Genomic DNA, 25,055 nt, shown 5'->3' with positions numbered 1-25,055 from the left:
AGATAACGTTTTCGGGTCCAAAGCCTTTACCTACTGATGCTGTGTGACTTGCTGACTGTTACCTGCATTTTATATTTTTATTCCAGCAATGTTGTGCTTGATTTTTCTACCATGTCAATAAAGATGATTGTGCATCTTCTGTTGACAGTAATAGATTGGATTGCTGAATAAAATTTTCTTGTGTTGAACTTGAATTTGCTTGCTAATATACTGAGTCAAATATACAAGGAAACTATTATGTTACAGGAGAATGCAGAGGCCATGACTCTCAGGAATTAACAGCTATTAATGGACAATTACATATTTGCATCTTCTTTTCATATTAATTTCAGTTTTGTGTGAATAAGATCATAAAAGGCAAATTGTAATTTCACAGCTACTATCATACCCAGGAATATCCTGTATTACCCATCTTCACTGAATTATCTTAAGGTGTGGTTACTTTTGTGAAATATATTATAAGATGATGGCATGTGGTGACATTACTTAAAACTCATTCTTCGTCTTATATTCTAAAAGTACACTTCTTTGTTCTTGATCTCATAATGAAGGAAAATACCACCTCAGCATGCACTTAAGAATTTTGTATGTTTCAAAAGATCATCTCTTTTTCTTCATAACTTAAATAAATGTTGACCTAACCTTCTACATTGATCTGCATAAGACAATCTTTATCTCTGATCTAATGAAACATAATCCATTGCAACTATATCCTTCCTTAAATAAGATTTTTAAAATGTTTGCAATGCTCCAGGTATGGTCTGACCAATATTTTGTACAGTTGTTGCAACTGTTCATATTTTTGTCCTCAATCCTGTCCCCTGTAATCAAGGGCAATATTCATTTGATTTCCTGATTACTTACCTCACCTTCGTGTTAATCTTTTGCATTTCATATTTCATACATTCACCAGTATTGTCTCTCCATTTAACCAATAATCCACGTTGCCATTGTTCCCACCAATATCAATAACTTAATAATTTCTTACATTTTCCCACATTATCTTCTACCTGCCCAATGGTTATTCACTCACTTAGCCTGCCTCTTTCCCTTTGCTGACATTCTGTCTTCTCACAATTTAGTTTCCTAACTATCTTTGCATCAATAGAAAATATAGCCAAGATGCACTGATTTTTTTTATCTGGCTTATCAAGTTATATTATAAGTGGTTAAAGCCTCATCACTGATCCATAAGACAGAAGATACATGAGTAAAATTAGGGTGTTTAGCCCATCGAGTCTGCTCCACCATTTCATCATGGCTGATCCATCACCCTCTCAGCCCAATGTCCTGTCTTCTCCCTCTATCCCTTCATGCTTTGACTAACCAAGAATCTATTAAATACACCCAATGAGGTGGCCTCCACAGATGCCAGTGGCAATGAATTCCTCAGATTTACCATGCTCTGGCTAAATAAATTACTTCTCATCTCTGTTCTAAATGGACGCCCCTCTATTCTGAATGTGTCTTCTGATCTTAGAGTCAGCCATCATAGGAAGCATCCTCTCCACATCAACTCTATAGAGACCTTTCAACATTCTATAGGGTTCAATGAGATTCCCCCTTTATTCTGAATTCCAGTGAGTACAAGCCCAGAAGCATCAAATGCTCCTCATATGAAAAGCCTTTCAATTCCAGAATCATTTTTGCGAATCTCATTTGAACCCCCTCCAATATTTTCACATTCTTTCTTTGATAATGGGCCCAAAACTGTTCATAATACACCAAGTAAGACCTCACCAGTGCCTTACAAAGCTTCACCATCCACAGCAATCATAAAATGGAGTCCATGATAGGCCCAGCAAAGTCAATATGTATGTACTCTTTGCCTGGTGAAGATGGCCACGCCCATGGGTGTAACAATGCCTGAGGAGGAGGGTGCATTTTGAACTTCTTGGCATCTTGAACAGTTTTTGGCCAAGTTTTTAATCTGTTTATCTATTCCCAGCCATCTCATGTGCTCTGGGTGAGACTCTTTATCTTGACTGTACCCAGGTGTCCTTAATGCAGGTTCTCCAACACTCTGGTCAGTTTAGAAGGAATCACAACATGAGATCCATGCATCAGCTTTCTTTGACAGAGAGAGTAAGAGTGAGAGTGAGAGAGTGAGAGAGAGAGATGCATGTGTGGACAACAGCACATGCACAGACACTAGATAAATAGGTAGTGCTAAGGGGAGAGTCATTGCTCTGAAAGAGAAACATCCATACATTAAAATCATCCACAAACTTGGCAACAAATCTATCTATTCCGTCATCCAAATCATTGATAAATAATATTTTAAAAAAGTCCCAACGCAGAACACTCGTTGCCAATGTTCTATCCATTCTGTTAACTTATTAAGTAGCCTCATGTGTGGCACTTTTTCAAAGGCTTCTGAAAATCCAAGTGCACGATATCCTGCTTGTTATTTCTTCAAAGAATTCCAATGCGCAGTATTCACCAGGCAAGATTTTCCTTTAAGGAATCCATACTGATTATCAGAATCAGGTTTATTATCACTGGCATATGATGTGAAATTTGTTAACTTAGCAGTAGCAGTTCAATGCAATACATAATATAGAAGAGAAAAAAATAAGTAAAATAAAAATAATAATAATAAATAAATAAGTCTATTACAGAATAAGTAAATCAATTTACTTGTCAATTACCTGTTTTATCATGTGCCTTCAAATACCCCAAAACCACATCATTAACAATTGACTCCAAGATCTTTTCAACCCCTCAGGTCAAACAAACTGGCCTATCATTTTCCCTTTTTTCTGTCTCTCTCTGCTCTTGAAGTGTGGAGTGGCATTTACCATCTTCCAGTCCTCCAGAAACATGCCAGAATTCATTGATTCTTGAAAGATCATTACTAATGTCTCTACGTCTCTTCAGTCACCTCTTTCAGGACCTTGGGGTGTACACCAGGTGACTTACCCACCTTCAGACTTTTCAGTTTCTCAAGTATCTTATCCAGAGTGAAGGAAACTTCATGCACTTCTGCCTCCTCACTCTCTTGAACTTCCAGCATGTTGTTAGTGTCTTCCACAGTGAAGACTGATGCAAAATACTTATTCAGTTCATCCATCATTTCATTGTCCCCCATTACTACCTCTCCAGCATTATTTTCCAATGGTTTGATATTTACTCTCTCCTCTCTTTTACACTTTATATGTCTGAAGAAAATTTTGTTATCCTCTTTAATGTTATTGGCTTGCTGATCTCCGTATTCCAACTTTTCCTTCTTTATGACTTATTTTTCATTGCCTTCTGCTGGTTTGTAAAAGCTTCCCAGTTCTTTAATTTACTACTAATTGTTTCTTTTATTATATGCTGTCAATTTGGCTTTTATGTGGGCTTTAACTTTTCCTGTCAGCCATGGTTGCATCATCCTTCCTTTAGAATACTTCTTCTTTGGAACGTGTCTATCCTGTGCTTTTGGAATTGCTCCCAGATACTCCACCATTGCTGCTCTACCATTGTCCCTGCTAGTGATCCCTTCCAATCAATTTTGGCGAGCACCTCTCTCATGTTTCTATAATTCCCTTTACTCCATTGTAATACTAATAAAACTGTCTTTTCTATCTCCTTCTCAAATTCCGTGGTGAATTCAATCATATTATGATCACTAAGGGTTCCTTTAACTTAGGCTGTCTCATCAATTCCAGTTCATTGCACAATATCCAATCCAGAATAACTGATCTCCTGGTGAGCTGAACAATGAGCTGCTCTAAAAAACCATCTTGTAGGCAATCTACAAATTCCCCCTCTTGGGATCCAGTACCAACCTGACTTTCCCGATCCACACGACTATTGTAACATTGCCTTTTTGACATGCATTTCCATCGCCCCTTGTAATTTGTAGACCACATCTTTACCACTGTTTTGAGGTCTATATATAAATCGAATAAGAGTATTTTTACCCTTGAAGTTTCTTAGTTCTACCCACAATGATTCTACACTTTCTGATCCTATGTTATCTCTTTCTAATGATTTGATTTTACTTTTTACTAACAGAGCTACCCTACCCTCTCTGTCTCCCTGCCTCTCCTTTCAATCCAACGTATATACTTGGATGTTAATCTCCCAGCGATAATCTTCTTTCAGTCATGATTTAATGATACTCACTCCAGTTCCCACCCCCTTGCCAAATTAGTTTAAACCCTCCTGAACAGGTCTAGCAAACTTGCCTGTAAAGATATTGGGTCCCTTCAGGTTCAAGTGTATCCCATCCCTTTTGTACAGGCCATATCTTCCCTGGAAAAGATCCCGATGATCCAGAATATGAACCCTTGCTCCCTGCAGCAATGCCTCAGCCACCGAATCATCCTATTCCTACCCTCAGTCTTGCTTCGCACAAGCAGCAACCCTTAATGTCTCCTCACTTTTCCTGTCTATGTCATTGGTGCCAATATTTACCAAGAGTTCCAGCTGCTCACCCTCCTGCTTTGGAATGCCATGAACCCAATCCAAAACATCCCTGGCCCTGGCAACTGGGAACAACCACAGGGGAACTCTGCACTGGCTGCCTATTCCCCTTCCTTCTCCTGACAGTCATCCAGTTACCTGCTGCCTGTAACCTAGGGGGTGATTACCTCCCTGTAGCTCCTATCTATCACTTCCACAATCTCCCGAATGAGCCAAAGGTCGTCAAGCTGCAGCTCAAGTTCCTTAACACGTTCTCTGAGGAGCTGCAGCTAGGTGCACCTGGTGCAGGGTGTGGTTATCCGGGAGGCTGGAGCTCTCCCAGAAATCCCACATCCCACACACAGAACAGAACACAGCCCCTGCTGCCATTCTCAATGCTGTAACTGTGCTGTAACAGTTGAGGAATGAAGAATAAAGAAGAAGAAACTTATTGAATACTGTATTTAGCTCACCCAAGCCTGAGGAGAGAAAGCCACTCTGACACAATCTTACTCACACAATGGCCATTCTGCTTGCCCCTCCTTATTTTCGGAGGCATCCTAAGGCATTGCACTCAGTACAGCTTTCCAAGCTGATATTTTTTATCTGTTAATCTTTTTGTCATGCCACGATATCCGTTCAAACTTGGCTGGCTCTTAATCTGAGTGGTAGCTTGTTATGTAGCACCTTATAAAATGATTGCTACAATCCAAGTCATGAACAAGTTCCGGTTTTATAGTCAGGCACACTCCCACTGACACCTCCCAGCCTGCACATGCAGGTAACCCTCCTCCAGCCTCCACCCAGCTGAAGGGATTGACCTGCCGCTCAATCCAGACTCATCACCTGCAGCCTATTTAACCCCAGTTCTCATCCACAGTCCTCATTCACCCATTGAAGCAGCAGGCCTCAACCAGCTGCTCTTGACTTTCACTCTCCCTTGTTGCCTGTTGTGTTTAGTTTCTGCTCTCTCTGTTTCTGTGGACCTTCATAGCTTGTTATTTTGTGGTTTATTATTAAAGTTATCGTTCACCACTGAATCATCTCTGCTGCTCTGCAACAGTAATTGCAAGAAAAGGATGGGGCATAGGAGAACGTGTCTTAGTTTCATTTTAACTTTAAGTGAGGTGAGCATGTATGATGTGGTAGTATGATGATGTATTCTATTCATGTACCTATTCTATGCTATTCACATATAACCTGTAATGAATTACTTTGGCAGTGTACTTAATCAAACAATATATTTACATTACTCAAATATTACTGAAAAATTAAATACCCAACACTCTTCCCTGCTTAGCTATAAACTCCAACTCAATATAGAATGCTTCTCAACCATATAGACAGTATACTATATAATGCAGCTACTATATAGACATCCATAGCATAGTAAATTTTAAATTGTCCTATTCAGGCTTAAAGCTTTGATCACTCTGGAGAACGTCTTATGCTTGTGGGATAATCTCTTTCCTGCCAAGGAGGGGTCACTCTGTTTAGCAGGTGAGACTTGTGGCTGTGAAACAATTTCAGGTTCTGGGGCCTCCTCCATGGTGGTTGTCTGAGTTGAATCTGGGACTGCAGGAAAATGGTCCTGAAGGCTTTAGACAACTATCTTCTGGAAGTGTTTGCATCCTGAACAATGCACAGCAAACTTCACTGGACAATGTGGATCATAATGTGTGAGTACAGTGTCTGACATCACCATTTCCTTTACCTTTTGGAAAACCACCTCAGACTGCTCTGTCCATTGTCATTTCTTCCAATTCAGTAGTAAAGTGTTCAAGGGGTAGAGCATAGTGGCCAGGCTTGGCAGGAACCTGTTATAATTGACAATTCCTGAAAAGGACAACTGTGACACATATTTTGGCTTTGGAGCATCCACCACTGCTTGAAGTTTCTCAGCACACTTTTGTAAATCTTGTGCATTAATAGTGTGACTACAGTTAGTGATGCTCGGTTTAAAGAACTCATACTTGTTTCATTGTGTTTTAGGCCCATAATCTTCTAATCTTTTTAACACTGTCTTGACATTTTGGAGATGTTCCTTGTTATCCTTACTGATAATGATGGTGTAATTCGGGTAACACTGAATATCTGGACACCATTGCAGCACTTGGTTTATAGCTTTCTACCAGAGTGCAGGTTCAGATACTACTCCAAAAATAAGTTTATTATAGCCTTGGTGGATGTTTATGGTGAGAAACACTTTGGACTCTTCTTCAACCTCCATCTATAGGAAGGCCTCAGGTAAGTCCATTTCCCTAAGCGATCCCCTCCATTTGCAATGATCTCCTCTATCCTGAGCAGAGGGTATAGATTTCAGTACTGGGTTGATAATTGGCCTTAAATCACCACAGATCCTGACAAACACTTTCTCTTGGCTACTGGGACTACTGTGTTGCCCATGGACTCCACTCATCCTTGGAAAGAATTCCTTCAGTCTCCATGCGATCTAGCTCACTGGCTACTTCATCACAGATGGTATAAGGAACTAAGGGGCTTTGTAAAACTTGGGTTTGACATTTTCATTTGACACTATTTTATCCTAGTTATGTTTGAGTTTTCCAGTGTCATCCCTGAACACAGTTGTTGGCATCATTCAGTACCCTTCCTAATTCATTTTCAGTTCACATGCATGGCATGTGAATGGTAGCGAGATCTCCATCAAGTTGTAGCTGTCTCAGCCACTCACAATTCTGGCCCTTCTGTTCTTACCACATACGTAGAAGCCCAATATGTCTTGTTGTTTGTTGTATTTCACTGGTACGAATATCATATCATTTTTCCATTAAAAGTTCTTAGTTCGATATCTGAAGGATTCAGTTCAGTACCTTTGAAATGACATTCAAACTCATTTATTGGAATAACTGAAACAGCTGAGCAAGTGTCCAATTTTATTTTAATTAATTTGCTGTTCACTTCTGGTGTAAGCCATATTGCTTGTCTCTTGTCAGTTTTCACATTGTAAATCTCAGTCTACACATTCCTGTGTCACTCTCGTCACAATCAAATTGTTCATCTACAACATACAGTTAAGTGCTCTTTTTGAAACTTCAACTTGACTCTTTATCTCTTCCTTGTGCAGTCCATTTATTTCTGTCTATCCAACGTGCTCTTTGTATGTGTCCTGTTTTGTTGCATTTTCTGTCAGTTTCATCTCCAAACCTGCATTGGTCTTCTGTACGTGAGCTCCTGCCACAATGATAACACAGTTTGTTTATCCAAGCAGGCTTCCACCGAGACATTGCAGTTTTGTTCATGCTCACTTTCATTATTGACTGCAACTCAATTGTATTTCTGTCTGCTGATACAGTAATTTGAACTGCTCTTTAAATGTAAGTTGTGTTTCAGTTAGGAGCCGTTTTTGATCATTTTCTTTTAAGATTCCGCAAGCTAAACAAATCTGTCAATGATTCATTGAACCTATCACTGAACTGACAATGCTCAGGCAATCTCTTCAACTTAGCCACAAATGCTGAAATGGACTCCCTTTCCTTTTGATTCCACTTATGACAGCTAAAATGCTCTGCAATCACTAGTGGTTTCAGTTTTAAACGTTCATACATTGCTTTCATGATATCCTGATGAAAGGTCTCGGCCTGAAACGTCGACTCTATTATTTTCCATAGATGCTGCCTGGCCTGCTTGAGTTTCTCCAGAAGTTTTGTGTGTGGCTTGGATTTCCAATGTCTGCAGATTTTTGCTTGTTTATGATATCAGCAAAGCTCATTTCAGCTGGTTTGGTTGAAGCAGTCAAAGTTCTAAGAAAACTGTATGCTTTTACACCTATCACACTCAGCAAAACTGGCACACACTTCTCATTGGCCAAATTATTTGCTTCAATGTTATGTGTTGTAACTCCAAAACCTAAAACTAATTGCAACAAAAAGACAGGAGCCCAGGAGAACGTGTCTTAGTTTTGATTTTACTTTAAGCGAGATTTGACGTGGCGGTGTGATGACATATACCATTCATGTATAATTACAATGAACTATTTAAAAAGCAAAGAATATTTAATCAAGCTATATATTTAAAATATTACTCAAATTACTCAAATATTTTAAATCTTACCCAAATATTACTGAAATATTAAATACATAACAGTAAGCTTCTCCTTACAAATTAGAAATAGATAGAAAAAAAATTGACCTGTGTTATATGAAGGTTGCAATTAGTTAAATTCCTCATTAGGATCTGTTCTCACAATGACCACTTTTACTTTTAAGGTTTCAGAATCAATTTTTGGTCTATATTTCAAGTCGTTTCCACAATATTCAACTGCAAATTAACATCAGCTGCTCCAAGAAGAAACCTCTTTGGTATATTTCAGTTAAAGTTTGATGGTGAAAAGTTTCAACTGTTTAAAACTTGGTGTAGAATTTTCCAGTACTTTTGTTTAGTGGTTTTATTATTTTGCATTAAAGTCATTTTAGAGAGAAAACAAGCTGACTACAATGCAGAAGTACCTATCAAGAAGCAGTTTCCCCATGCAAGAAGGTTCATCAACCTTGGCAGAGGCTTTGATCCATTTGCAACTACACTGCCTTCATATCAACACTGGGGTCATGGTGAGTACTTACTCAGTGGTTAATAAAGACTTGTAAGATTGATTGTAATTATAATATTTCTACAACATTTAACATGTAAGACTTAGTTAATAAGAAAATGAAGTTACTTGAGTGCAATTAAAGCTCAAAATGGTGACTTCTGTGCTACTGGACATTTTTAGACAATGATCGGCTTTGATGTATTAAGTTTATGAAAATGCTTTATAAGTGAGCTTCTTGTCTATTAAAAACAAAGTGACAATATCATACTCCTACTTTTTATCTGAAGATTGGATATAAAGTGAAACATAGTGTTGCGTAGTTCCTGCTTCACATCATTGGACTGATTATTTTAGTTTTCATTTTCTGTAAAGGCCACAGGGCTATAAAATAATATACTTTATCCATCATTCAAATAACTGTGGATGCCGCTTGTAGTTCTTTGTTTAATTCTCCAAGGCTCTGTAAAGCCTCACTCCAAACATCTTTTTTTTTGAATGATTTACCTGTGTTTTGTTCTTCTCGTGTGAAAGGCACAAGTGTTTCTGGTTGTAAAGCATGATTGTGCATCATTTAATTTTTAAAATCTCTGGTAAAAGCATCAAAGAAAATTTCAGTCCTTCCAATAAATAGAAAATAAATCAGGCAGCATCATCAGACGACTGCAAAAACACAATGAAATCTGGAAATTGGGAATTTGCTGATCAATTTACCCTTTTTTTTAGAAGCTTTAGTTCAGGCGTATCTCACGATGATACTCCACTGAAAAATCTGTGAGAATGTTGTATTTATTCTCTAGAAGGCCATTAAACTCACTAGGTAAAGTTACAGCTTGTTTAATCTGATGTATAAAGATTTTATTTTCAAACTGTCAATTAATCTGGCATTGAACATTGCCCGATTTCTTCAAATTGAATTATTATTGTAGATTTTAAAATTTATTCCTGTTCATTTAGTTCTGTTCAAAAGTTCAAAATTCAAAGTAAATTTAGTATCTAAGTACACATATGTCAGCACATACAATCCCGGGATACATTTTCTTGTGGGAATACTCGATAAAACCATAATAGAATAATAACAATAATAGAGTCAATGAAAGACTGCACAAACCTGGGTGTTCAACCAGTGTGCAAAAGACAACAAACTGCAAATACAAAAAGGAAGAAATAATAATAATAAATAAATAAGCAATAAATATCGAGAACATGAGATGAAGAGCCTTGAAAGTGAGTCCATATGTTGTGGGTACATTTCAATGATGAGGCAAGTGAAGTTGAGTGGAGTTATCTCTGCATGTTCAAGAGCCTGATGTTTGAGGGGTAATAGCTGTTCCTGAACCTGATGGTGTGACTCCTGAGGCTCCTGTACCTTCTTCCTGATGGCAGCAGTGAGAAGAGAGCATGACCTGGGTAGTGTGGGTCCCTGATGATAGATGCTGCCTTCCTGTGAAGCATTCCATGTAGATGATCTCAATATCAGGGAGGGCTTTACCTGTGATGGACTGGACCATATCCATTATTTTCTGTTCAAGGGTATTGGTGTTTCCATAGAAGGCTGTGATGCAGCCAGTCAATATAACCTCCACCAGACATTCATAGAAGTTTGTTAGAGCTTCAGATGACAAGCCAACTCTTCGCAAACTCCTAAGGAAGTAGATGTGCTGTGGTGCTTTCTTTGTAATTGTACTTATGTGCTTGGCCCAGGACAGGTCCTCTGAAATGATAACACCAAGGAATTTAAAGTTACTGACCCTCTCCAACACTGATCCTCCAATGAAGGCTGGCTCATAGCCTCTGGTTTCCTCCTCTTGAAGTCAAAAATCAGCTCCTTGGTCTTGCTGACACTGAGTATGAGATTGTTGTTGTGTCACCACTCAGCCAGATTTTCAATCACCCTCCTCATCACCACCTGTAATTCAGCCTATGACAGTGGTATTATCAGCAAACTTGAATATGGATTTGAACTGTCCTTAGCCACACAGTTATAAGTGTAAAGTGAGAAGAGCAGGGGGCTAAGCACACAGCCTTCTGGTGCACTTGTGCTGATGGAGATCGTGGAGGAGATATTGTTGCCAATCCGAACTGACTAGAGTCTGCAAGTGAAGAAATTGAGGATCCAATTGCAGAAGAGGAATCCAAGGTCTTGAAGCTTATTGATTAGTTTTAACGAGATGATGGTATTGAATGCTGAGCTGTAGTTGGTAAACAACATCCGGGATATATGCATCTTTGCTGTCCAGATATTGCATGGTTGAGTGAAGAGCCAATTAGGTGGTATCTGCTGTGGACCACTTGCGCCAGTTGGCAAATTGGAGTGGATCCAAGTCACTGTTTAGGCAGGAGTTGAAATGTTTCATCACCAACCTCTCAAAACACTTCAGCACTGTGGATGTAAGTGTTACTGGATGTTAGTCATTGAGGCAGGTTACCACATTCTTTTTAGGCATCAGAATAAGTGAAATCTGCTTGAAGCAAGTGGTTACTTCAAACTGCAGAAGTAGAGGTTTTAAAGTTCTCAGTGAACACTCCAGCCAGTTGATTAGCACAGGTCTTTAATAATTGGCTAGGTAGCCCATCTGGGCTGGATGCTCTACGTGGGTTCAACTTCCTGAACTCTGCTCGCACATTGGCCTTTGTAATGTTCTCAATATTTTTCCCTCCCTCTGTTTTGCATTTTGTATATGATTAATATTGAACCTAATACCACTAATTTACATTATGTGGTTTAGATTGCACATCTCATTAAGTTTGATTGAAGTGTAATTGGTTAATGTGATCCACAAAATCCCAGATGCATTGCAAGTGGTGCTGTGTTGGAATAGATTTCTGATCATAACAATTTCTAGTGCAAAACCCTGTAGAAAATTTCTTATTCGGATGAGGGGTTATTAGTACTGAAATTTGTAGTTTTGGTGCAGCAGTACACTGCAAAGACACAAAATTACTACAAATTACAAAATAATATATAGTTAAAAAAACAGAATAATGAAGTAGTTTTCATGGGTTCATATAGTAGACTTTTCAGAAATCTGGTGAAAGAGGAGAAGAAGCTGTTTCTAAATCATTGAGTGTGGGCCTTCACACCTTTGTACCACCTCCCCAATGGAAGTAACAAGAAGAGGGCATGTTCTGGAGTGTAGGGATCCTTTGCGATGGATGCCAACTTCTCGAGGATAGGCCTTTGTAGATGTCTTCAACAGTGTGTAGGCTTGTGCCTGAGATATTGCTGGTTGTGCCTATAACCCTTGGCAACCTCTTCCAATCCTGTGTTTTGGAGCCTTTATATCAGGCTGCAATGAAACCAGTCAAGATGCTTTCTATAGAAATTTGCTAGACTCATTGGTGACTTGCCAATTCTCCTCAAACTCCTAACCATAGTATAGCCGCTGGTGTACCTTCTTTGTGATTGCACCAGTGTATTGGACTCAGGAGAGATCGTACAAGAACTTAAGGCTGCTCGCCTTTCCACTACCAACCCCTCAATGGGGACTGATGTATGTTCTCCAGATTTTTCCCTTCCTGAAGTTCTAAGTCAATTCCTTGGTTTTGCTGACGTGGAGTCAGTGTAGTTGTTGCAACACCATGGAAGTAGACAATCTGTCTCAGTCCTATACACCTCTTCATTGTCATCTGAGATTTTACCAACTATCCTGGTGTCGGCTGCGATTTATTAATTGGTGTTTGAGTACCTGAATGTGAGTCATTTCCTGACTGCAAAATTAGGGATAAACATTTTTTGACAATATATGTTTAGAATTCCAATATTCTCCACATCATGAAGTTAGGAGCTGGACCGTGTAACTGAAGACACTTGTAATAGAAGCTGACAGGAAATGTTTTGTTTTCTAAACTGTTGGGTGCCACACACTTGTTCTTGATAAAGGGACTCATTTATCTGTATCATCAGGTTCCCAAGTGAAAGCAATAATTACCTCCATGCATCAGTGACTAAATAGGCATAGTTTGTCTTAGCTTAATGCCTCATTAAGATATCGTATTTTATTTATTCATAAAAAATGTAACTTTCAAATGAAAGATAAAAGTAAATTATTTAGCTCTTTAGTGAAATTAAGACTAGTATACACATAAGTAGATCTAAATCCGTTTACGTTCATCCATGAAAAATCTCTCAATTTATTTCAGCGATCACCAACCCTTTGATGGGAAAAAATGTTCAGGGTTTCAGTATTTAACATATGAATGTATTTCCAGTCCTTCAGAGATAGAGGTCAAAATTCCAATTTCACCATGCTTGCTTTTAAGAAATTCTTCTTTTAAAATAACTTGTACTGTACATTTCATTAATCTCAATCTTCATTATTTAATCTTTTGGATCAAAACCTTATTTTCCAACATTACATACAATGTACATAAGTTTTATCCATCCAATTGGTTATTCCTCTAACAATTTGTTTTCAGCTATTTGTTCTGCTAACAATAATTGCAGTATCTGCAGATTGTGTACAGTTCCAAATGATTTGTATATTGCTGGGTGTCTCCATAATCCTGGGAATGCATTTTATCAGTTCCCAATAATAATCATAGTCCATCCTTTTACCCTTACTCCTACTTCCTAGCCTCCAAATACAAGTGTTTTCATTTCATGTATGAAACTTGCATTTATCCTATCAAGCTCCTGTCTTTTTTTCATATTTTACTATAACAAAGAACAATTGGCAAAACATTCAGCACACCTTAAATTCTTTAATGAAGTTATGTAAGAGGACCAAAGGGTGATATAATAGACAAATAAAAATAATCTACTGCAAAATTAACTACAGACAAATCTCAGAATATCTTTGATAGGGAAGAAATAGCAGAATGAAAATTAAGCTTTAGATCAGCAAACACATAATATTGCTTGAAGACAGAAGGGAAGGAGATCAGTGTTCACTTTGGGAGTTGGAAAAAGAATGTAAAAATCGTGGTGAGGCAATTTTGAGGAATACACAGTCATATAGTTAATAGAGAAAAAAATACAAGAGGACATCATCATTATACTATCCTGCACCAGTGCTCTGTATAATTTGTATATATTGGAATTATTTTCAGTACTCTGAGGATCGTCTAAACTATTTTTTGCATGATTATCTACTTTTCACTTTATTTCTCCAGATTATAAAAGCCTTTGTTAAGAAAAGTTTAGCAACAATATTCCACAGCAGATGAGAAGTAATGTTACTTTTAAATCGAAAAGAGAATTCAGGAGAAAGTTCCATAACCAAAAAGTGGTTACAATGTGGAACTTGCTACCACAAGGTGTATGTGAAGCAAAGGTGCATTAAAAGGAACCTAGATAAGCATATAAGAATAGAATATGTTGCCAAGATTCAATGAGATATGGCGAGAAAAGGCTTGAGTGCAACATACATAATGGGCAGGGTTGTTCAGGTGAATTCCTTCTTTCTGAGCTGTTAATATTATGCAAAGTTCAATCAACATTTTTCTCCTTCATTGTGGTCTTATCTGTATCTATTTATAAGGAACCACATTTCTCTTAACAAGTTTACAGAAAGATGGTTACCACCAAAGTTGACACCTCTTACAAATTTGTTTTCAAATAGCATTTTGCATCTTATCATGACCTTAATAGCATTTGGTTACTAATGACAGACTTGCTTACTTCCTTCATTTCTTCGAATTGCATACAGTAGCCACTTTTATTAGTTACCTGATGTTCATAGTGCTCTGCTGCTGTAGACAATACACTTCAAGGTTTGACATGTTGTGCATTCAAAAATGTTCTTCTGCACACCACTATTGTAATGTGTAATTATTTGCCTTGCTGTCAGCTGAAATTGTCTGACCATTCTCATTTGACCTCTCTCATTAACAAAGAATTTTCACCCACAGAAGTGCCACTCACTGGATGTTTGTCGTTTTTACACCATTCTCAGTAAACTCTGGAGATTGTTGTACTTGGAATTCGCAGGAGATAAGTAGTTTCTGAGATACTATTGCCACCCTGTCTAGCATTCAATAGTCAAAGTCACTTAGATCACATTTCTTCTTCATTCTGATGTTTGGCCCCAGTCAGTCTGGATTGGCAATGACATCTCCAAAGTCTCCATCAGTACAGGTGCACCACAAGACTGTGTGCTTAGCCCCCTGTTCTACTTGCTCTACACTATGGCTGCGTGGCTGAGTACAGCTCCAATGCCATATTCAAGTTTACTGATGACTCACTATCATAGGCTGAATCAAAGGTGGTGACAAATCAGCATGTAGGAAGGAGATTGAAAATTTGTCTGAATGCTGCCAAAACAACAACCTCTTACTCACCGTTAGCAAGATCAAGGAACTGATTATTAACTTCAGGAGGAGGAAAACAAGTCCATGAGCCAGTCCTCATCAGAAAATCAGAGTTGGTGAGGGTTATCAACCTTAAATTCCTTGGTGTTATTATTTCAGAGGACCTATCCTGGGCCCAGCATATAAGTGCAATTCTGAAGAAAACAAGGCAGCACCTCTACTTCCTTAGGAGTTTGTGAACATTTGGCATGACGTCGGAAACTTTGACAAACTTCTCTAGATGTGTGTTGGAGCGTATATTGACTGGTTGCTTCATGGCCTGGTTTGGAAACACCTTGAATGAAAAATACTACAAAAAAAAGTGCATGCAGCCCAATCTATCACAGGTAAAGCCCTCTCCACTATTGAGTACAGCTACACAGAATGCTATTGTAGGAAAGCAGCATACATCATCAGGGACCCTCACCGCTTAGGCCATGCTCTCTTCTCACTGCTGGCATCAGGAAGAAGGTACAGGAGCCTTAGGATTCAGACCATCAGGTTCAGGAACAGTTATTACCCCTCAACCATCAGGCTCTTGAACCAAAGGGTGTAACTTCACTTAACTTCATTTTGCCTCATCATTGAAATGTTTCCACAACCTATGGACTCACTTCCAAGGAGTCTTCATCTCATGTTCTCAATATGTGTTGCTTGCTTGCTTATTTATTTATTGATTGATTGATTGATTGATTGATTGTTTATTTATTTATTTCTTTATTATTTATTTATTTCTTTATGCATTTGCACAGTTTTCCTGGATGGTGTTGAGCTTCATTAGCGTTATTGCAGCTGCAGCCATCTAGGTTAGTAGAGAATATGCTATAACAGATTATCCAAATCGAGGAAACATTTTTGGATAAAAGGAGTTAAGTCGTTCAGTCATTGGATACACAGTGGGAGACACCACAGATGTACCACACAAAGCGCTGTGGGTCAGCAAAGGAAAAGGACTGTTGACATTTGTGGTTAAATCCTTTCATCTGGAATCCACTTGAAGGACTTTGATATGAAGAGTCTCAGCTCAAAACTTTGACTGTCCATTTCACTTCAAAGATGCTGAGCTCCTCCAGTGCTTTGTGTATTGCATAGGATATACAGTTTTTGATATTTATGCGGGTGGTTCCACTTAATTTCTGGTCTCTGGAGAATCTCAGTATGTTGATAATGGAACACCTGACAACGGTGATGTCTTTGACTGTGAGGTTTATGTAATTATTCACTCCCTTCCTGGAGATGGTCAATCCTAGACACTTCTGTGCCTTTACACATATTGTCTACTTGCAATACACTTCCTCTGTAACTGTAACACTATAGTCCGCATTCTGTTTTGCCCTTCCCTTTGTACCACCTTGGCATATTAATAATGATCTGTGTAAATAGCATGCAAAGCGATGTATCTCAGCACATGAAACCAATGACCAATTACGAAGGTTGCTTGTGACTTGACACCACAAGCCTGAATGTTTTCCAGATCTTCCACACGTCGGCATGGGCTCCTTTATTTTCCAAGGAATTGCAAATAGAATCAAACACTTGCCTCTTTTTTCTTTTGTGAATTTCCTCCTGTGACATTTGTTGTTTCTGTAGGTCTATTGGTGGAGGAAAGATCTGAATAAATTAATTACTCCAGAATCCTTATTTTCTTGAGCATCATTCATGATCAAAATAGCCTTGTGGCAGTTTCAAATGCAATATTTTACTGCAGATTACTGAATATGAGGAAGCATTTCCATGAATGTTTATATTTCCCCTATGTTATTAAGTGGAAGCCATTTGAACCACTGAATCCTTACTGGCTTTCAGAGTAATTCCACAAATCCCTTTCTCCCACATATTTCCCTCTAATGTGTTTTCTCACACATGCCTATTAACTCTGATGCTAACCCCAGCTAACAATGATGCAAAGTTTTTTGTCCCGATTAACCTGTCAGCCACCATATCATTGAGATATCCAATGACATTGACTCAACCAGCAGAAACCCATTGGTTTCACATGGAGAATTAATGACAGCATTGATGACTTTTTTTGGTCAGGTGCGTGGATAGGTGGAGGGGCAGGTAGCAGTGGATGAAGGTGTGAGTCTGCAGAAGGAGTTAGACAGATTGGGAGAATGGGAAAAGTGTGGCAGATTGAATACAGCATAGGAACAAGTATTGCCATGTACTTTGGTAGAAGGAATAGAGGCATTGACTATTTTCGAAGTAAGGAGTGAATTCAGAAATCAGATGTGAAAAGGGACTTGTGAGTCCTAGTGCAGGATCTCCAAAAAGTTAATTTGTAGGTTGATTCATTAGGAAGGAAGGCAAATGCAATGCTAGCATTCATTTCAAGAGGATTAGAATATGAAAGCAAGGATGTAATACTGAGGATTTATGGGACATTTGTCAGATAACATTTGGAGTATTGTGAACAGTTTTGGGCCCGTATCTAAGGAAGAATGTGCTAACATTGGAGAGGGTCCAGAGGAGGTTCACCAGAATGATCCCAGGAATGAAAGAGTTAATGTATGAAGACAATTTGATAACTCTGGTCTTGTACTTGCTGGAGTTTAGAAGAATAAGGGGTCATCTTATTGAAAGATAGTGAATATTGAAAGGCCTGGATAGATTGGACATGGAGAGGATGTTTCCAGTAGTGGGAGAGTCTAGGACCTGGGGGCATAGCCTCAGAATAGGACTATGTTCCTTTAGAATAGAGACATGGAGGAATTTCTTTATCCAGAGGGTGGTGAATCAAGGAATGCATTTTCATAGATGGCAGTGGAAGCCAGGTATTGGGTATATTTAGTGTGGAGGTTGAAAGGTTCGTGATTAGTAAGGGCATCAAAGGTTACAGGGAGAAGACAAGAAAATGGAGTTGAGAGGGAACATAAATTAGCCATGAACATATGGTGGGCAGTCTCAATGGGCTGAATGACCTAATTATGCTCCTATATCTTATGGTCATATGGCGAACGTTCAAATTCCGAATGCAGAATACTGGAGGGAATGATTGAAGCTGGGTTGCGGGTGTACCACTTTGTTACATATAACAAAGTACTCTTTGCTTTTATATATTGAAAACTGTTTTAATATTTTGATTTGCTAAGGTAAGAATATCTTACTTTAAATCAGTTGATGTAATAACCGATAGACAACACTAGATACAATTTGTTTAATGACAAAGTTTTAGTAATACTTTAAATAAAATTGCAGTAATGTGTCTCATGTGAACCTCTCAAAATTCAAAGCAAATTTATTATCAGAGTACATATAATGCACTGTATACTACCTTGAGATTAATTTTTTAGGCATTAACAGTAGACAAACACAATAGAATCAAAGAAAAACTGCACAGATGGAGAAACATCCAATGTGCAAAAGACAACAAATTATGCAAATCCAAAACAAAACCAATAAATATATACATAACAAATATTGGGAACAAGTTGTAGAGTCCTTGAAGTAAGTCCATAGGTTGGGGAATCAGTTCAGTGTTAAGGTAAGTGAAGTTATCCACTCTGATTCAGGAGCCTGATGGTTGACGGGTAATAACTGTTCCTGAACCTGGTGGTGTGGGACCTAAGGCTCCTGTGCCTCCTTCCTGATTGCAGTAGTGAGAAGACAGCATGCCCTTAGTGGTGTGGATCCTTGATGGAGGCTGGTGGCCAAACATTTTAATTCAGATCCCATGTCGATCCATGGCGTCCTCTTGTGCCAAGATAAGGCCACATCTTATATTCTGGGTAGCCTCCAACCTGATGGCATAAATATCAATTTCTCCTTCCAGTGAATAAATTTCCCCCACCCCCTTCCTCTATTTCCTACTTTTACTTCACCTCACCTTCCAATTACTTCCACCTGGTTCCCTCCTCCTTCCCTTTCTCCTATTGTCCACTTTCCTCTCCTATGAAATTCTTTCTTCTCCAGCCATTGACCTTCCCCACCCACCTGGCTTCATCCTTCACCTTCCAGCTAGCTTCTTTCCCCTCACTTCTCCTTTTATTCTTGCATCTTCCCCTTTCCTTCTCAGTCCTGGAGAAGGGTTTGGTCTGAAACATCAACTGTTTACTCTGTTCCATAGATGCTACCTTACCTGCTGAGTTTCTCCAGCATTTTGTGTGTGTTGCTTTGGATTTCCAGCATCTGCAGACTTTCTCATGTTTGTGAGCCTGATAGATGCTGCTTTCTGGCAACAGAGCTCCTTGTAGATGTGCTCAGTGATGGGGAGGGCTGTATCTGTGATGAACTGGGTGGTATCCATTACATATTGTAAGTTTTTCAAGGACATTGGTGTTCTGGGCTGTGATGCAACCAGTCAGCATACTTAGTGTTGAACGAGATCAGGAAATGAGAGTAAAAATTGGTTTATTTCTTACTTAGAGGTGAGAAAATATATGGTTCAAATTAAGCAGATTGTTAAAATAGATGAGTGTTAAAATGTGAGATGGTGGTTGAATGTGCTCTCTTAAAGGTGTGACTTCAATGTTATTATACACTTCCTTTACATATATATGTGAGCCACTATGATAAATTCTCTGAGATGTCAACACACAGGAACTTGAAAGTGGTTACCCTTTCCACCAGATCCTTCAATGAGGACTGGTGCTAATTTGCATGACCTCCCCTTCCTAAAGTCCACAAATAGCTCCTTGGCTGATGTTGACTGCAGGACTGTCATGACACCACTCAACCAGCTGAACTATCCTATGAATTTACCATATGAACTCATGAGGATGCTTGTCTATTTTTCCTACTTTACAAAAGTGACCATGTTTCATAAGTGCTTCACTGCTTGTAAGAGTGCGTTGGGAATTCTATGGTTGTGAAAGTCACTGTAAATATTTTTCTTGTCTCATTGTCCTCTCACCTTCATGCTGCAAGTGCTGTAGATTAAGACTGCAATTGCAAATACAGTCCTTGGCCCAGATGACATAATGAGAAAGGAACTCATCCAGTCAATTTGGATAAAATTATTCCTCTTGAGTCCAGTAGTGGCAATACTAAGTTGGCAGAGTCAGTGGAATGCACATTATCTATTATTAATTTAAACCCTTTTCCTATCACAGGATGAAATGAGACTAAAGAAAATTCTCAGAACCTCTTTCCCAGAACTGGATCCTCAAATGTTAACTTAGTTGGCAAATAGATGTCAATAAATAATTCATTCATGATAAAATAAGATAGTGACTTTCTGGTGTTGCTAATTGTGAGTCAGAGGATGTTCTCTTTTACCAGAACATCAGTATCAAACCATGACCATATATTATAAATCTTTAACTTAATGTAAGAATGCCCAAAGTAACATTTAAAGTACAGGAAATGCTGTTCTTGCATGGGAACAATAAGCTAGCAGACTTGTCGATATTCTTCCTCAGCTCTTACCCTATCCCAAATTCTGAAGAAAAGCTGATTCCAATGACAGGGAAGCACCATATTCCAGAGTGGCTCCTTTATCAATGTCTAAACTGGCTCAAGTGTCAAACAGTGTCATGAAACACCCTCCATTTCTATTTCTATAAGTGTCTGGTGATTTCCCAGATCCTTCATAATTGATAAAGTCTTCAAAAGGTAGAGTTTGAGACATTTACTTCAAGCCAATTACTCTCAGGTAGTTCTCAGATGTCAGAGTGCTGTGTTACAAGAATCACCCTTGCAATAATGATCAGGGAGGCACAGAGAGAATCTGTAATTACTGGTAAGTACCGTTATTGTCTCAACAGAAGAAAATGTGAACTTACACATCGAAATACCTTTGTTTTCCTGACCTTCCATGAACAGTCCAAGAATAGAAAATACAATACCAGTTAAACAGGAGTTTCTGCTGCTGTTCCCTGCAGTCCCGTTTTGAGAAGCAGTCTCCTGATCTATACTGGGTCTCACCAATATACAGGAGGCCATACTGAGAACACCAAACACAGTATATGACCCCCAACAGACTCACAGGTGATGTGTCACCTCACCTGGAAGGACTGTTTGGGACCCTGAGTAGTAGTGAGGGAGGAGGTCCAGGGGCAGGTGTAGCACTTACTCCTCTTGCAAGGATAAGTGCCAGGAGGGAGATTAGTGGGGAGGAATGAATGGATAAAGGGGTCACATAGGAAGCGATCCCTACGGAAAGCAGAAAGTGGGGTGAGGGAGTGATGTGCTTGGTGGTGGGATCTGGTTGAAGATAACAGAATTTATGGAGGATTATATGCTGGATGTGAAGGCTGGCAGAGTGGTAGGTGAGGATAAGAGGAACCCTATCCCTGGTGGGGTGGTGGGAGGATGGGGTGAGGGCAGACGTGCACAAAATTGAAGAGATGTGGTTGAGGGCAGCTTTGACGGTGGTGGAAGGGAAGCCCCTTACTTTGAAAAAGGACATCTCCTTCATTCTAGAATGAAAAGCCTCATCCCCAGAGCAGATGCAGCAGGGTCGGAGGAATTGAGAGATGGAGATGGCATTTTTACAAGTAACAGGGTGAGAAGAGGTATATAGTCCAGATAGCTGTGAGAGTCAGTGGGTTTATAAGAGAGATAAATAGATAAAGCCGTCTCCAGAGACTGAGGCAGAGAGATAGAGAAAGGGGTGGGAGGTGACAGAAATGGACAAGGTGGAAGATGGAGGCAAGTTGATGAAGTCGACAAGATCTGCATGGGTGCAGGAAGCAGCACCCATGCTGTCATCAATCTGGATTGGTGGGGGGGCACGCAGCAACTATGGGAAACAGTAAACAGTTGATGTTTTGGGCCGAGACCCTTCATCAGGAATCAGGTTTCCCAGTTTCTCTGTGCACTGATGACTGCATGGGTGCTGCTTCCTGCACCCATGAGATCTTGTCGACTTCATCAACTTGCCTCCATCTTGACGTTCTTCAGGTGTTAGTGAATAAGGTTAGTAGAGGGATAATAGAATGAGCAAGTTAAAAATTAGAAAGTAAAATGATACAGATACTGAAAATCAGGAGAGACGTGTACATGATGTTTCAGGAGCAGTTTCATCAAGGCTCGAAGTATTTTCTGTGAGTTATTTTTAAACACAAATTATTTTGCAATAAAGGTCAGTGTACCCTTTGTCTTCCTGTTTGCTTGCTCTCCTTACGTGTTAATTTTCTGTGGTCTATGCTTGAAAAAGGTGATGTCCCACTGATTATCAAAACCTGATAATTTCTGATCTTTTAAAAATATATACCTGTTTTCTTACATTATATTCAATCTGCAGTGTACTTGCCTATTCAATTGGCTCTCTCCATCCCCCGGAAACCAGGATGGTTTGGTTTGAGCATATGGAAATAACTTCTGGTTTTAGCCAAGCCACAGGTCACGCAGTCGTTAAAGTTATTCCAGTTTCCCCAGCACACTTTTCCATAGAAGATGGGATATAATCTTGCCTCTTTGCAGTGCTTTGTAGCTGCTGATGTTAATTTTTCTTCACGTTGGCTTACAAAGGGTGTCAGTGGTATATTTAACTGATGTGCTTGCAAATTCTGAATAGATGCCAAGGTGTGAAAGCTGGGCAAGGCTTGCAGCAGTTCTGTGTGTGAGATTTTGGTGGAGCAGAGCATTAGTTACACGATTGATAGAGGTTCTTCTTCTGACGGGGTCTGGTGTCAATTGCTCCATTTGCTCCAATTGCAGTGTGTGAAATTAGTGTTGTATTTGCTCAAATATGGCATTTCAGGATGTGTACATTAACTCTGACTATTTGGGTGATATACGTAATTGGAAAAATTGAGGCACTTTATCTAGGTTCTTGGAACTTGTATCCTATCATTTTACCACTTCTTTCCACTGTCTCCATAGGGGTAACTGTTGAACATCCCACATAACCCCAACCCTTTCCCTTCTAATGTACAACCCATCAAGCAGGTCTTCAGTATAGCATTAGAAAACCGTGGAACATGAAGCTCCCGTGCCATTGTCAAACGTTTTTTGGTCACAATGCATTCCAAAATATCATTGGATGCTGGGGGAAGGATCTGACAGAATTCTACAGAAACATGAGAGGCATACATCGGTTGGTGGTCTGAATCATTTTCCCAGGGTTGAAGTGTCAAGTATTGGAAGACATGCACTTCAGGAGAGAGGGGAAAGTTTAAAGGAGATCTGCAGGGTAAATTTTTTTACAAGTATGGTAGTGCCTGGAAAGGACTGCAATGGGAAGTTTAGGAGGCTGTAGATAGTTGCATGAATATGCAGGGCATAGAGGGATATGTATTGTGTATAGGCAGAAGAGAATTAGTTTAATTCGGCATTGTGTTCAGTGCAGAAACTGTGGGCCAAGGAGCCTGTTGCTGTGCCTTACTGTTCAAATTTCTTGTATTCTAACAACTTCTGCAGCCACTACATACTTCCCTTTTTAAAGCTGCGGACTGGGTTTAGCTGCAAAGAGAAACACATCTGATGTTGGATTCTTCTCCTTCGGCATTCTGTCAGGATTAAACATGACCTTGGATTCACTGCTGAGGTGATAAGCTAATAAGCAGTGTAGATAGAGCTGGTTCATATTTAATCATACAAAATTCTCGATCAGAGCCACGCTATGGCAGCAATGAAGATGAGGAGGCTGGAATGTAGGGTTGCAGTTATAAAGAAAAAAAATGGATAAGCTGGCTTTATTCTCATGGAATGGAGGAGATTGTCAGGTGACTTTACCGGTTTATACAATTAATAGAGGCATAGATCATTACAGTCTCTTTCCCCAGGCCCCAGGGCAATGGTGACAATGAGTAGAGGGCATTTGTTTAAGGTGAGAAAGAAAACTTTAAAGGAGATCTGAGGGGCAAGTTTTTCCACACAGCTTGTCAAAATCTGGAAGGAGCTGCCAGTGGAGGTAGGAGAAGCAAATGCATTTTACAATGTTTAAAAGGCATTTTGTCAGGATTTTAGAGGGTAGGGTAAAGAGAAATAGGGATCTAATGCAGGGATTAGTGTAGACAATCATACCGGTTGCTGGGCATCCTGAGCATTATTGTGCTGTGTGTTTCTATGATTCTGTGAAGCAATTCACAGTTTATTAATTGGGATCAATAATGATGGTTTGGTCAGGCATTGCAAACCCCAAACCGGCTCTTAAGGCTGACCCCTTTTTATTCAAGGAGTACACATGAAGGCCTAGTGCCAAAGAGTCATCTGAGTATGAGGAAGCTTGTAAATATATATATGCTTTAATTATAATCCAGATGAATTAAATTATGTTTGCAGTGTTTGAATATATCAGGCTAAACAGATTGATACAATCTAAGCAAAAGCATTAGCCTAGTATAGTTTACCTATAATTTAATCTGGTACTGTGATTTACAAGACACAATGCTGGGGTTCTGTTTTTACAATCCCCTGTTATTACTGCACAGTGGAATCATACCTGTGAAACTTAGCAGGACATGTTATCACTACATCTAAATCTACTATTAGGGTACTATGACATCAATTTTGGGGCCATGAAGGATACAGAATACATATCACTGGCAAAAATCAGTGTACAATTACAGTGTGGCTTCTTAATGAGAATAATCATATTAAGGGAGTGATCTGCATCCTTTAGAAAGCACAGGCATATGAGGATTGATCAACTGCGGATGAACCAAAGCATTGTATTTTATTGAATTGTTTTAAAAAGCCAATATATGATGCCAATAGATCTTGAACAAAATCATTTATCTGAAAGGAAAACAATTTGTTGTCTTAGAAAGCTGACTCATATTCCCTCAGTGTAATTCCAAGTCGACATTACTTATTTAATGACAAACTGTTCAAGGTTAAAGTTTAACTTTTGGTCATATGCACAACGTGGCAAAGTTTAATAAATAATATTATATATATGTTTGTCATAACTTTGCTACTTATTTTAATTGATTGCAAT

The 25,055-nt window shown here is 39.1% G+C and overlaps 1 protein-coding gene across 1 annotated transcript in view; it reads left to right on the top strand.

The window, feature by feature from the left end:
* Nucleotides 1-25,055, top strand: part of LOC140732022 (histone deacetylase 9) — a 471,024-nt gene that overhangs the window by 23,603 nt on the left and 422,366 nt on the right. Inside the window, exon 2 of the mRNA XM_073054104.1 lies at nt 8,817-8,960. Coding sequence (XP_072910205.1) covers nt 8,817-8,960 — 144 coding nt within the window. The remainder of the gene's footprint in view (nt 1-8,816; nt 8,961-25,055) is intronic.

This window comes from Hemitrygon akajei, chromosome 8, assembly GCF_048418815.1.
Source record: "Hemitrygon akajei chromosome 8, sHemAka1.3, whole genome shotgun sequence".
Classification (NCBI taxonomy): domain Eukaryota; kingdom Metazoa; phylum Chordata; class Chondrichthyes; order Myliobatiformes; family Dasyatidae; genus Hemitrygon; species Hemitrygon akajei.
The sequence above is the reverse complement of the archived record's forward strand: the minus strand, read 5'-3'. Positions and strand labels throughout refer to the sequence as shown.